This window comes from Manacus vitellinus, unplaced genomic scaffold, assembly GCF_001715985.3.
Source record: "Manacus vitellinus isolate BGI_N305 unplaced genomic scaffold, ASM171598v3 scaffold_43_pilon, whole genome shotgun sequence".
Classification (NCBI taxonomy): Eukaryota; Metazoa; Chordata; class Aves; order Passeriformes; family Pipridae; genus Manacus; species Manacus vitellinus.
The window spans coordinates 3,912,936-3,927,935 of NW_021940560.1; the positions used below are offsets into that span (position 1 = coordinate 3,912,936).

Consider the following 15,000-nt stretch of genomic DNA (forward strand, 5'->3'; position numbering starts at 1 on the left):
AATTCTTGGCTGTGAGGGTGGTGAGGCCCTGGCATAGGTTGCCCAGAGCAGCTGTTCAAGGCCAGGTTGGACAGGGCTTGGAGCAATCTGGGCTAATGGAAAGTGTCCATGCCCATTGCAGGGTGTGGAACAAGATGGTCTTCAAGGTCCCTTTCAACCCAAACCATTCCATGATTCTATGATACTTGAAGGATGAGTATATTATGAGGAGGACAGTGACCAGTGTGGCATGATCCTCCTCTCCACCTCAAAAACTAGCCCACCAGCATTTATACATCCATTATTCCCTCTCACTGTCCCCAGTGAGGCCACAGACCTTTGCCAAACCTATTTTTTGCTGTAATTGAGGTACACCAGCATGTTCCTCAGCTGTCTTTGCATATGAGCATGACAGTGGATGTGTGAAGCTGCAAACCTGTTGCACCCCTGGCCACAGACATGTCATCCAGGTGGCGTGTGTGTAATTTTATTATAAGATTGGTGGCTCTTTACTTTGCTCTTTCATGGAGAAGACCTGCAGTGCTGCTTTGAACTCAAGTCATTCACCCAAACCTTATGTTTTTTCTTTTTCCCTGTGTGCTCTGTATCATCTCAGCAGTTAAACGCTTGATAAGAGAAAGTTGTCAGAAATCAATTCTTCTTCCCCTAATTGCACGGGTGTGATAAAAAAAAAATCGCACGGGGAATCTGCAAGAATTTACACACACATGCAAACAAATAGCTGCTGTCAATTCACGTGGAAGATCTGATAAGGCTGTTATCTCTTGTCATACCTACCAGTGTGTGACAAGAGCTTGGGGAAGGACAGGGGGCAGGAGATATGGGAGCAGGAGGAACGGCGGTGGAAGTCACGATGAGTAAATTCAGAAGAAAAAAAAAAATGCAAATCTAGATGGCAACAATTATCTGAAGATGTCTGGTGTAAGGGAAAGCGGTGTGTGCAGAGATAGTGCTGTACCCAGTTGTCTTGTTTTAATGTAGGATATCACAAAGAAATGAGTGCATGGAGGAAAGGTGATGTTGTCGTCACCATGTGGCTGCCCACTTGAGGACCTGGTCCTCTTCACTCTGAAGAGAGTCCTTGGAAAGGGATTTTTAATAGTATTTTGTCTTTATTTTGTATATATAAAATATATTTTTAAATTATGCATAATATATAACATTATATAATATATAATATATGATATTTTATAAATACATATATATAAAACACAAGTATTAAATAGTAACTTGTTCCTCTTTATCTTGGCAGCACAATACAGAATTTGTGTAGTTACTGTTTGAATTCACAACCATTGCATATAGAGACACTTGAGAATATACAGTGACTCATATTTTCCTCATGCTGTCAAATATTTTGGACCAAAGCTTATCCCATCAAGTTGCAGGTGTGGCAGGACAACAGAAGAGGAAAGAATAGGTGGTCCACCTAGAAATCACTTTTGAGTACCCAGAAGTGCCATTAGGCTCAACAGGCATCCTCTACTTTGTGAACAGCCTGCAGAGAACAAGTAGATGTGGTGAATAGATTAGACAGACTGAAAAAATAGTCATAAAATGCAAGGGTTTATACAGCTTTAACTAGAAGGTACTAGGTAGGATAAAAAGCTGAAAGGATGTAATTTCAAAATGAGAACTTTTTAGCAGTGCCTAAGAAAATACTCCCAAAGAAAACAGTGGTCACTGGGGCTGAGATACAGATGACATGCAGTGAATGAACCTGTTTCATGAACGTGTATGTGGATACATTTGTGTAGAAGCTGACAACCATCCTTCTTGAACGCTTGAAAACAGTCTAACTTCACCTTCATTGAAGCTGGGGTTAAGTCTGAGGGCAGATGCTAGTTTTTTAGAGTCACAGAATCATTTAGGTTGGAAAAGACCTCTTGAGGATCATCGAATCCAACCGCTAACCCAGCACTGCCAAGTTCACCACTAACTCATGTCCCCAAGTACCACATCCACACGGCTTTCAAATCCCTCCAGGGATGGTGACTCAACCAAATAACAAATAAGAAAGTTAATGCAATAATCTGAGAAGTTCAGCTTTAGCTGGAAGGCCAATTTGGAAATGTCCGTTCTTTGGTTGTTCATTCAGTGAAGTCTAACCTTGAAATATCTTCCTGCAGCAGAGGGATTAGGGACATTGAACCTTTCCAGTGGATGATGTGCTCTTCCTTGATCACTGGTTTTAAGAGCTTGTGGAAATGTAATGAAGAGCATGTAATGAAGGTGTGAAAGTTCTACTGTAGTGAACACCTCAGCATCAATTCTTTCTTACAACACATTTCCTCGAAGGGCTATAGGCAGTTGATAGTCCAGAGGAGAAAACATCTCAAATGATGATAATGGCAAGCAAAGATGATTTGTATTGCTTTTGCATTCTTCAGCTGTAAAGCCAGATATAAATTTGAGTATTTTGTTGTGTTTATATTATAGGCAGAGCCTAAAATAACTGTTCCAAGAGTTGGAACACAATTGGCCTTGTGAGCCTCTCTTCTGTTTCCTTCCTACCTGCTCTCTGACTGAGATATGGGTAACTAGAGATTCATAAGAACCATCCTGTAGCTACAAACTAAATTAAAACCTATCAGTTTTGCAAATTTTAAGGCAAACACTTCATCCTGTGATAGAATGGCAGGAATTAAGTGAAGGCTGTGACATTCACCTGCGAGGGGCTGAGAGACTCGAGCCAGAGAGTACCAAGATCTTCCCTCACAAACCTTATGGAACACAAAAATATTTGGACTACCTGCACTTGTGTACACTTTACCTTTCTATAAAAACTTGAATCTGTTAGTATTTCAACATGAGTAGTTGGGATCTTAACTTAGAAGTAGAGAAACTGAGGCAGGAAGTGAGTTACCACAAGAGGAAATGGCCTCAAGTTGTGCCAGAGGAGATTTAGGTTGCATAATAGGGAAAATCTCTTCATGGAAAGGCTTGTCAAGCTCTGTCACAGGCTACCAGGGGCAATGGTGGAGTCACCATCCCTGGAGGAATTTAAAAGATGTATAGATGTGGCCCTTTGGGGGCATGGGTTAGTGGTGGCCTCAGCAGTGCTGGGGTAATGGTTGGACTTGATGATGGTTGAGGGCTTTTCTGACCTGAATTATTCTGTGATTCTCCGATCTTTTAGCTTTCCAATAAATTGCATGTTTGCCAGTCGTATCAAAAGATCCACAGAGGGCAGTGAAGGTGTTTGGGTTTGAGTGGTGTTTTTTCTCCTCTGGTTTCAATTGCCTGGGCTCCTGATTAATCGTCGAAGGAGTTTGCTCCGCTGGCATCGGCAGCGTGCGAAAGGAGAGAGGAACTATCTCAGAAACACAAAGAGCTGAAATATTTTGTGATCTCTTCCCACTCAGATGTTTCCTTCAAGTCGCGTTCCCTCAGTCGAGGGAAATAATTTCAGTTACCCTGGTCACAGCAGAAAGCAGTCCTCTTTTTGAATGCCTTTTTTCATTAATGTAGATGTGTTCCTGAGATGAGAGACGATGTTTCTTCTAATTACGGTTACATGTAGCTAATTTCCTTTTTTTAAAAGCTCAGTGTGAAAGGCAGTTTCCTTTAAAAAGGGGGGGGGGAGAAAAAAGTGATACAGCTGATGTTCCTGTTGCCTTAGCAACAGATTTATTTATTAGGGTCTGAAATGACATGAGTTAATATACCACATACCTGCTGATCGGCAAACTCTCCTATTTCAGCTCCAGTTGACAATTAAGTCCTGGACAGCTACAGCCAGGGGTTAATGTTACTCATTAGGAGAACTAGGTCATTACTGGGATATCAAGGCACTTAAGGCAGCATGGATAAAATACAAAATTTAACATCTCAAGGAGTGAGGGGTTTTATGTTAATTAACCTTATTTTCCTTTCATTAAAAAAAAATCTTTCATATATGCATATGACAGTGGATCAATTAATTGGGAAAGGGAAAAAAAAAGAAGTAAGCTGTAGTTTACTTTCCTCTTCTAGTTGTCTTCATTTCCTTTGGAAGGGTTTCATTATTTTATGGAAAATTCTTATGTCTATATGATGAGTAAAAAGGGTATTAAAATTAAGAAGGGAATCATCATGGAAATCAGCTTTACCACAAGGGAATGAGCAAATAAAAGCCTTGGAAATGAAAATAAATAAGCTTTGCTAATACCTCACCTAAGGAGCAGAATATAAGCCCATCAGAGCTTGGAGATATTTAGAGGTACTTCTTTGCTTCTTTATTAAGCAGTTACATAGTTATTTGACCTTCAGAAACTGAAACTTTAGAGAACTAATTCAAGTTGTTGGCAAATATTCTATTTACAGGAAGCTGATTGCTGGCTTAGCCGACAGTAACTCCTGTAGTTAGTATTTGGCTTCTGATTTCCAGGAAAATTAAATATATTCTCTGAAAGTTTTATTAAGATATCTGAGTGGGAGTTTTAACTTGATAAGTCATGAGTGATTTAATAAAGCTCTCCTGAAAGCCTTTATTTACTAACTTTTAGCAGACTTCATTCTGATACTGGAGAACTTAATAGGCTGAAAAAGAATCGCATTAAAATGAAACTTATTTTTTTACTCACTGTTTCCCCAAATACACTTGGTTCTTTCACTTGTACTAAGCACTCCACTTTCTTTTCTATATTTGAGCTCTGTGGCCCAATTCTGCTTCTTATTGTGTTTAGACCAATTTGGTGTAAAACCTTTCTCCATTCCTGTCAAGACAAGGTTGAAGCAGCGTCTTACCTGGGCTGCACTTAATGAGCAATTGTATCAGGTTGTAAGAGCACTGTTACCTGTTACAAAAGTGAAATTCAAGCCCTGTGAGAGGTTTTTCACTCCATGGGATGGTTTTACATATAATAAAAAAGTTAAATAATATCGAGATTCTGCCTGAAATATCACACACAAAAACCTTCCTTCAGGGCCAGGTTGGGTTGGGTTTGGAGTAACCTCCCCTAGTAGGGGGTGACCCTGTCCATGGCATGAGAGTTGGAATGAGATGAGCTTTAAGATCCTTTCCCACCCAAGCCATTCCATGATTCTATGATACTGTGAATCCCTCTCTGCTATCCAGCTGCTCACAGAGTACCAACTTCAGTGCCATCCTCTGGAGCCTGTTACAATAAGTGCTTGAGCCATGAACTCAAACTGATTTTGAGTTAATGTAAGGCTACAACTGCATCCCCTGGACATTTGAAGATCATTTAAGTTTGGAACAGATGCATCAGTTTGCCTTAACAGCTCTGGTAAGCTAGGCTCTCCATTTTCCAATGGCGGGAAACTCATTTTATGGTGTCTTTTCTCTTTCTTGTACAGCTGTGAAACCCAAGTCTTAGAGCAGAAACACACGTGAACTGGTGGGATTAAGAAGTTCTCTCAAGGCTCTTCCACCTGTGGCTATCAAAGCAATCCTTTTCTACTCCATTCACCTAATCTGGTTTTGGCCTTTCAAACCTCTTCCTTCTGTCTTTGCCAGGCTCAGTTCCCTGGGCATCTCCTCATACACAGTCATGTGCAGCAAATTTGCATCTCATTCTTCTCTAGTTCCTCAGTCTTTCTCTGTCTCCATCTTTTCACTCCCTGTCTCTGCAAGGGACTTTCAACAACACCCTGGTCCCTCTTTTCTCCTAAGGCCCCTTGTCCAACCCATGTTGTCCTCTTGGTCTCTTACACTGGTTTCCCATTTTCCCCAATATGAACTGGCTTTGTGTTGTATCTTTTCCCCATCTCCTTTACTTCTTCACTCAGTTCCCTATGTCTTTGCCATGCTATTCTTTCAGAGCTGGTCATATTGATCAGATCCCTTTGCTTTTTTTCTGATTCAAATCTAAGAGTTTTAATCAAGCTAGAAAAGCTTATTGCTTGTATGTTCCTTGTTTATTTCCTTACTTTCAGTGCATATGAACCAGTTCTTTAATCTGCAAAGTCCAGTCATTTTAGTCTGAGTGCAGCAGATGAGTCACTGAAAGTGAAGACAGGATCTGTGTTCATAGTTCAGATATTAGATCCTGCCTGGGTTTTGGCAGCATGACCTGCAGCAGTAGGACTGTCCTGCTCAGCTTTAGCCTAAGGTGTGCCCAAGACATGGGCATTGTTCAGTGACCAGGCACAAAAAGACATTTTCCAAAGGCCTGGCTACGCTTTTAGGAAGATTTCCAACACATGCAACAAAAAGCATATCTTGGACTGAAAACCAAATACATCCAAATATTCAGTTCTTACTTGAAAACAAAAAGACGTTCAAATACATAAAACAGAGACTTATTTAAAATCTAATACATCCAAGATATGCTTTGCAGTTTTACTAGGTAGTGTTGTGTTTTGGTTTTTTTCATCTTGTTCTTGGACGTTCTGGAAAACTTTGGGCAGAACTTTTCTAGAAGATTATAGTCCAAGATAAGCCTTAGTTTTGGGAAACATCATAGGCAAGGACAGAAGAGGTTTTGTAATACAAAGTCCCAGGCAAACTTAGCAGATGGTGCCACCAGCCCCCATTGTAATTCACAGCACCCTGGATCAAAGTTTGGGAATAGCCTTCAGGAGACAAAAATCAAATATTTCAGAAGCAAGTGATCTAATACTTCTCCTTATTCTCACCAGTAATAGGAGGGTTATGTTTCTTCCTTTAAAGCTCTTTTTAATTAGTTTCCTCTTCTTGCAACACTGTTTGACTCTTGTCTCTTTCCCTTCTCTTCCCTGTTCTCCTTTTCTGCCTGTTTTCACCCTTTTCCCCCCCTCCCTTTGTCCTCTAATCACTACTTTTTCTCAGCTGTTTTTGCAAAACCTGACTCAATTCAATGAGTTGATTCCTCGTTCTGAAAGCAGTGAGATTTGGGGTTACTTTTATCTTGTTGAATAATGAGTTTCAAGCCTTGGTCTTGGTGCCAGAAAAATTCCTGACTGGGAGCTGTTATAAGGATGAGTTATCTCAGGTACCTGAGCTAATTACTCTTGGGGTATTAATCAGTAAAGACCAAGACTTAGTGTTTGACCCAGGCAAGTGATGGAGTATTAAACAGTTGTAACTTGGTAATGTGAATCCACCATGGAAATCAGAGAGGAGCCACTTGTAAGGTGGGATCACCATTTCCAGGCAAATCTGTAGTAATATAGTTTTTATGTAGTAATTTATATATAAATTTATATTTATATACAACTTCTTCTATTCTTTAAAGGAACCACTTGAGTACATGGTTATCTACTTATTATCCTATTCATAACCATTTATTGTTACCATTACATAACTTTTTTATAGTATTTTATGGTTCAATTACAGTTGGGTATGTTGTATGTGCTTATCAGGGCTGTCAGAGTCACTCAGGTATTTTATCTCATCCCAACAAAAGAAATCTTTTCCTGTGTTACCTTTGGAACACTAAAGGTGGTTACTTTAATTTTTTTTTTAATAAACTGTTTGGAGTTAGTCCTTAGCAGTTACTGGGTTTTGTTGCAGATTCAAATAAAATGGTTTTTTTGTCTGAACCCTCCACTTTGGAGCAGCCAGGCTGTCCGAGTTGGAGTAAAAGAAATGAAAGGCATCATTGATTTTTACACCAGCATAACTGAGACCAAACACCAGTCTTTGTCTTCGAAGGTTAATCTCCCTTTAGGAAATAAGCAGGAGGCTCCATGACTGATGCTGATCCAGAGGTTTCTTTGGTTAGAGAACGTGCAATATTTTATTTTGAGTTTTTCCTTCATGAGTTGTGAGGGGAGAAGAAGAATCTAAACAATAAACTCCCAAGGTTCTTTTTTTTTTTTCCATTTTTATGAATCTCTTGTAGATAACACGAGATAGGAGAAAATGCTTTTCCAGCGTAAAGCAAAAGGCCACCCATTTTTCTCAGGTCTGTGATTTGAACAAATCAAAGGGTAAAATACACACTTTTCACTGTAAATACGTCATGGGCTCTAATAGAAAATAAAACACTGTCTTTGCCAGTACTGTTTGGCTGCTTTTTGCCTCCCCAGTGCCATTTTTTAATTCCTGGCTTGCAGAGGTGTTCTGCAAGCACAGACAAGGATTAGGACCTTTTTTGCTTGTAGGACCTCCAGTTGCCAGCTGAAATTTATTCTGTAGGGTCCTTTTTTTTTCACACAAAAGCATTTTCTTCTACTTGACTCCATTTTCTGTGAACTGAGGGGGTATTAGATATTGTGGTAACTTTTGATGCTGATGATGCCAGACAATGTTTAGAGGCACAATTACAGCAAAGACATTTTATAAAGCAGATCAGCTGAAAAATAAAACTCACTGGACTTAACTACATATTTACAGTCTACCTCTGCCTCATCTTGGAAATGTAAAAAGAGGGGAAAATACTGTGATAAATTGAATAAATGAAAAGCAATTAACTTTTTCTTCATGTTTGCATTTCACAGTTATTTCTTTTTCCCCTCTTTCTTTTCTAATAACTCTTTCCTGGCAGTAATATTTTCTCTTTTGCAGTTATCATGAGCATTGTTACCACAAATTTGGTATTAAAATTTTAATTTTTTTCTGTCACTTCCCCCCCCCCCTAATCTTAACATAGAAAATTTATATTAAAGTCATTTGACTTAGGAAAGTATTCTGTGAAAATAATTACTAGAATGTATTTCATTTGATATATTGAATAGGCTGGTAACATGAGTCCTCTTACTTTGAGAAGAATATTATTCTCCTAAAGTATTTACTGATTCTGATTCTCACCATATGAAAACTCCTCTAAGACCATATCTTGCAGATGGGGAAACCTGGGCAGAGCTGTCTCATGGGAAATCAGTGTCAGGAAAAGCCCAGAAATCTGCAATTCTCTGTTTTGAAGGCCAGGTTTATTTTTTTGCGACTACATTTCTACTTTCTAACATTGTTGGATTACAGTAAACCTACATTCAGATTTTTCTGAGCTCAAGATTAAATGTGAAATATCAAAGTGTAATACAGCAAGTAGTATCATGCAATGAAAAAATCCCTGCTATTGTTCTTTAGGTTGGGTTTGGCTTGAAGTGGAGCCTTGTTTTTAGTTCTGTGGGGTGTGCATACAAAGACTGCACCATTTATTGATGTGCTGCTGTTGGCTTCTTGAGAATGCCCTGGAAGATACAGGGAACAGGAGACTGATGTCATATGATCCCTCTTATCAGCCTGTGGCCTTCTCATCACCCTTCCCACGGCCGTACCAGGTCAGGCCAAACAGGAAAGAACCTCAAGTTCCTGCTGTTATCACCCCAACCAAGAATGTTCCTGGGGTAAATGCACCTTCCAGCTCCTAGCAGAGACTGTGCTTGCTTTTCTTCACCTTCTTTCTTTCGCATATTTGAACTCTGACAAGGGTTTTTGCAGATTTTCTGCCTGTTACTCCACGGTGCTTTGGCTCTCCATCCTCTCTGTGCTGCGATTCCCTGTTCCTGCCACCACGTGCCTTTGCTCTCTTTTTTCTCTTCCTCTTGGTTCTCCTGTTCTGCTTCCTATTTTATATCTTTACTGTTTTTTTCTGACCTTTTCTCTAGCACTGTCAAGTACTTTCTACGGCTTCTCCCTATCTCCAAGTCTGCTTTTTCTGTATTCTTTCATTTTCCCAATCCTGTGCCTTTTCCTTTTTCTCTCCTGTTTACCCTGGATTTATCCTTTTTCTCCCTGGGTGTGGATATGCCATAATTTTTTAGTTTTCACCAGGAATATTTATTTTTTTTATGATTTTGTTTCTTTTCTAGTGGTTCTCCTCCCCTTTACATTGCTTTGCCCACCTCCTCTGCCCTGTTGCTACCAAACTCACACCTCACTATTTCACTTTCCTGAAAGGACCAGTATCATTCCTGTCAATGTCTGTGTCTTTGAAACATCATTTCCTTAGTTTTTAATTATTGATTCTGTGCTCATGGGCTTCCCCAGCCCCCCTGCCTGCCCCTCACACCTTTCCTGTGCTCCTCTGCAGTCATGCAGTGGTTGATGTCCCCTGTCCCCTTCTCCCTGGAGGTCTCTTGGCTTGTCTTTGATCTCCACAACTGCTGCCCAGCCTCCTCAATTATGAGTGATACTTCAGTGGCCTATTTTACCAGCTATTTTCTAGTAATCATTGTAGGCAGGTAGAAATCAATCTTTTAGCTCTTTGATGCATGTCGTAAAAAATTTTAAAAAACTAAAAAATTCAAATGCTGCTTCAACTTCTGAAGATTTTTTTGACATTTCCCACCTTTGCTCATCTGACATTCAGGTAATTTGGTGAAATGGGGAGGCAGAAGGAGATGCACCCAGTGTGAATTGCTTGGATTTAGGGCACTGTACAATGTGAAATACTGCGTGCCCTCACAATTTGGGATTCTCTCCTGCTGAAAATCTCCCATGCTAAATGTCCTAAGAAGATTAAGATCAACCCTTTTAATATTGCTTTTAGCTGAGCTTATTTGTAACCCTTTCAGAATATGTAGCACCTTAATGGTTGGACTCGATGGTCTTAAAGGTCTTTTCCAACCTAAATGATTCCGTGATTCTAAGAGGTGTCACGACAGGGCTGTTGCTTTCACAAGCATTACATACTCTATGTAGTACATAGTATTTCCTCAAATATTAACACTTTCTCCCCTGGTTTTGCACTTTTTTGTTACTGATTAAATACGTTAACCCCAGGTTTTAATTTTTGTTTTAATATACTGCATTTATTTTACCCTTTGAGCAAGTCCTGCCTCTTCTCCACAACTCTTCTACTTCCTAATTGCATTGCTTAGATGTGCCTTCTTCCAAATCATAAATAACTACGATTATCACCATGTAGGATAAGTTTACATATACTTAAAAAATTAAACTAAAATCAGAGAAAGCCATATGGGTCTCTTACTGAATTCAGGAGATGAATATGCATTGAATAATGTAAAGGGCCAAATTCTGTTAATTTTTTATTTATTTTTTTAATGTTTTTCTCCATCATTGGGTATTTTACATCCCCGGGGAATAACTCCAGTGTAGCTGGTCTCCATGTACTATCCTTCCAGTCACATCAGTGGGTAAGACTCAAGGGCTCAGGCTGAATTCCCAAAATCCCTGAAGAGCAGAAGGGTGTTTTGGAGCCTGTTGCCATTGATTGTATAGAGGAGCATCATCCTAGTGCTATGAAGTTGCTTTTTTAAATCATTTGAGGCTGAAAAGAGGGATGTCAAGTCATCAATTAATCCTGACAGCATCCTTCTGTGGTGAAGAAATAATATTGTCACACCCATATTATGAACAGAGAATCGAAGGCAGAGATAATGGAGGCTCAGCACTGGTGCTGCTGCTCCCACCACCTTCACATTCCCCATTCAAGGACACTCTTCAAAGTTTTCAGATTACAAAGGAAAGTCGCTAAATCAAGCTGAACCCTGGACCTTGTCCCTCTGCCTAGATCACTAAACTTCAGCCAGTTCTTAAGAGAGAGTTCAGATCTCTCTTAAAATGGGTGTTGGACTCAAAAATTGAAAATCCTGGGTAAAAGAAATGTAATGTGCAGTATCTGAACAAGGAGATGGAATGTTTCCAAGGCAGAGCTCTCAAATCTGAATGTAGGTATGGTGTCTGTGTCTGTTTTGGGGCATTTACAGCTGGAGTTTGGTCATTCTAGTGTTTTCATGTTTTTACAATGAAATTTAGAGCATCTTCATCCCATGCCCAATTCTTATTTTTCATTTATCAGATGCATATCAAATCAAGTGAAAATACAAAAGCATTTCAAATACCTTAACTGAACAACAAAGCCAGACCCTGGAGTCACATTAGCTTGATTTTTTTCCCTAAACAAAATATCTTAAAAAAAAAAAAACTTTACATTTTAGTACCAGGCTTTTATACTGTTTTGCAGTTCTTCTTCGGGAAATGGAGTATATATAATTAATACTGTTTAATAAAGCTCAAAAATGCAACAGATGCAGCCAAAAGTGCACATCATTTTGAGCAGATCTTTACAGAACAGACATTCCATATTGTGTTCATCTTTTTCCACGATCACTGCTATGGCAATCTGGTGTGTTTAGCAGTTGTTGCTGAGTAAGGCAGACTGGATTGTATATGATTTTCTCCATGTCAGCCAAGAAACAGAGCTCTCTTCTTTTTGATGCAGCAAAGAGGTGGTCTTGTACTATTTATTGCTTTCTACCAGGAGCAGCTAATACCTGTAGTAACCTGCAAGAATAATAATACACTGCAGTCTGTAGATGCAAGGACTAGAAGCTTTCTGTAGGTCTTTACTGAAAATAAATGGGTTATGGGGTAGAGAAGTCACAGGAACTAATAAATCAAATCAGATGAGCTCCCAAATAGAAAAACTATAAGATTCAGGAAATATGTAATTAAAATCTATGAGTATCACCTAAAAGTGAAATATTTTAAACGAGGGTATGGAAGGAGGTTCACCTACAGCAGAAAACCCATAAGAGAGGCTCCAGTGCAGAGGAAACGTTTCCCCTTTCAGCATTCCTTCTGGGTGCCAAATTTTCCTTCTGTTCTTCCCCACCTATTAAACAAAGCTGCAACTTCCAATTCCTATCAGTTTTCCTAAATATGTGCAGCTTATGTGGCTTCGCCGAGCTGTAAGGCTCCGTGTTCTCCTGCCAGCTCCTTGACAATGTGGCTCCAACAGCATCCTCCACTTTTGGCTGCCTCTGGGACCCCTGGTCTCTTCTGGAAAGCGAGAGGGAAAGCATATCCTTTGCTGGAAGGACTTTTTGTGACTGTGAAGCTGATAGCGGGGCTGTGAAGAGCTTGGAAAGATCTCTGTCGGCATCGTGGCTGTGGAGTCTACCGGCTCAGGGATGCGTCGGTCCATCGGGATGAGCGGATCCGGGGTGGGCTCACAGCATCACATATAAAGCACCCACAAAGCCTGTCTTTGGGAAACTGAGGCTGAGGAGAAACTTTGTGATGAATTTCACTGACTCCCAGCATCAAGGCTGTTTTCCTTGCAAGCATTTACAGTAGGGGGATGTTCCTTTCCAGCCAAATCCAAATCCTGAATTGCGATCCCATGTCCCACGAGCTGGGCATTTGGAGGGAACTGAATACTGGCAGCATGTTCCTGCACAGAAGTTACCTACCAGAAACAGGTGGCTCTTTTAGGAGTGAGGATGCAGTAAACTAATAGACAAAGATCTGGGATCTTTGCAACTGGGAGAACCCCACTTTCCAAGCCAGTGCTCATATCCACTTCGGTTACTGGAACCACCGTGAAAACTCCTGGTTCACAGATGTGAAACAAATTACGGAGCTTATGCAGTTGCATTCCTCTTTATTATTGGGAACAAAACAAATCTGGGGAATGGAGGACTTCTTAAAGTGATTATTGTCTGGCTTTATTTTAAGAAAATGCTACTAATTCTGAAAGCTCCCCAATTCCTGAAGGTTTCTCAGCCTAGGGAAGTCACATTAATTATAAGATTAATTTATTTTAATTCCCTAAACCAAAAATATTGACTGAATGAGAAATTAAGACATGTAGAGCTGCAGATGTCATTCGGCTTCAGATTTCCTGAATGATATAATTATTAATCTTTCATATAGCAGAGTCACAGACCTACAGATTCATTCTGCAAAATTACTCTGTGAAGAAAGACACCAGGACAGCTGAGCTATAGATTTGCTCTTAATACAGGAAGGAAAAAGGTGGAATTTTCTAAATAATAAATAAAGCCAAAATATTTTAAAGGCATATGGTGCACATCTGTCTGAAATACAATAATTTAAAGCAGAATAATTAAGTGCAAGATATAATATTCACCTTAGAGTAAGGAAATTATCTCATTTCTTTTTTAATATAAATTGTGAAATTTGGAAATTTAGATCATTTGCAATACCTTTTGAACGTCTCGTTTTGTGCTAGTAAAGGAGATAGATTAGAAAATTGGGGAGTTAATTTGTTTTTATGTAAACCTGAATTGTGTTTCATGTCATTGAGTGTCATATCCACACAAACCCTTAATGTTATCTTTGGTTGAAATTATAAATAAGTACAGATTTCTTATATTCTGTTTCAACTTCTACTTAACTTCTTGAAAGTCTAAAGGTAGAAAATGCCTTGTGGTAGTTTATTCCTTTCTTTACCTAAAGCACTGAATGGATTGGAAGCTTTTCATGAGTATAGCATGGATTCCCAAAATTCCAGTTTGGGAAATCCTGTGCATTTAGGGAGAGTTTTTGATTGACCTATTTCTCCTGAAAAAAAGGGTGAACTGTAGTAGAAGTCATATACGTACTTTTGACAGGCAAAAAAAATAGTTTTCTTCCTACCTAGTTTTTTAAAACGCTTTTGCCTTCAGTTGAGTGAGATGTTACTCGGTCCTTCTCACTTGGTAATTTGAAGAGTGAAGGAATCAGTTTAAGATAGGGAAGAGAGAAGAATCTGATGAAATTGTGATCCTGTGTTGAGGAAAATGTTCACCTATGCAGTGTAAGCAAAGAAAAGAGGGAAATTACATTGAGGACATTTAGTCCCCAAAAGTACAATTTAAAAGAAATATTGTTCTGATGAAAAAAAAACAACAATTCCACAAGTAAACAATACTGAGATAAGTTCTGTTTGTTTTAAGGGAACATGACAAAGACCCTGAAACTTTCTTTAAAGTCCTGATGAAGCTGAAAGAGGAAGATCTGCCTTTCCATGTGTCCGTCCTCGGAGAGACTTTCAGTGAAATTCCAGGTACCTTTCCATTTTTTCTTTCCAATAAAGTTAACATAAAATGGATGCTTCCATAAGTAGCTTTCATGTGTGTATTTTCTTATCTTAGTGTAAAGAACGTGTTTAAAATCTTCCTACTTGTAAAACTAAATAATATTGATACATTGTAAAATTAAAATTATTAAACATGGTAAGCATTTTTTTATTTTACTTGTCAGACCAAAACTTTACTTATGACTTTTGGTTCAGTAACACTTCTAAATTTATTTACATAGAGAGATAGGTGTGAGTGATTGGATGGTTCAGATAGGAAACAAAATCTTTCAGGTCAAGGCCACTCATCTGAAATACAGACTGCGATTTTAGCAGGTGAAAACACTTAGTTCCCTTTCAG

General features: G+C 39.1%; 1 protein-coding gene across 3 annotated transcripts in view; it reads left to right on the plus strand.

The window, feature by feature from the left end:
* GTDC1 (glycosyltransferase like domain containing 1) overlaps positions 1 to 15,000 on the plus strand; it is a 175,667-nt gene that overhangs the window by 143,309 nt on the left and 17,358 nt on the right. For all 3 annotated transcript variants that reach the window (XM_018078917.2, XM_018078918.2, XM_018078919.2), the window contains one exon: positions 14,518 to 14,627. In XM_018078917.2, the coding sequence (XP_017934406.1) occupies positions 14,518 to 14,627 (110 nt within the window). The remainder of the gene's footprint in view (positions 1 to 14,517; positions 14,628 to 15,000) is intronic.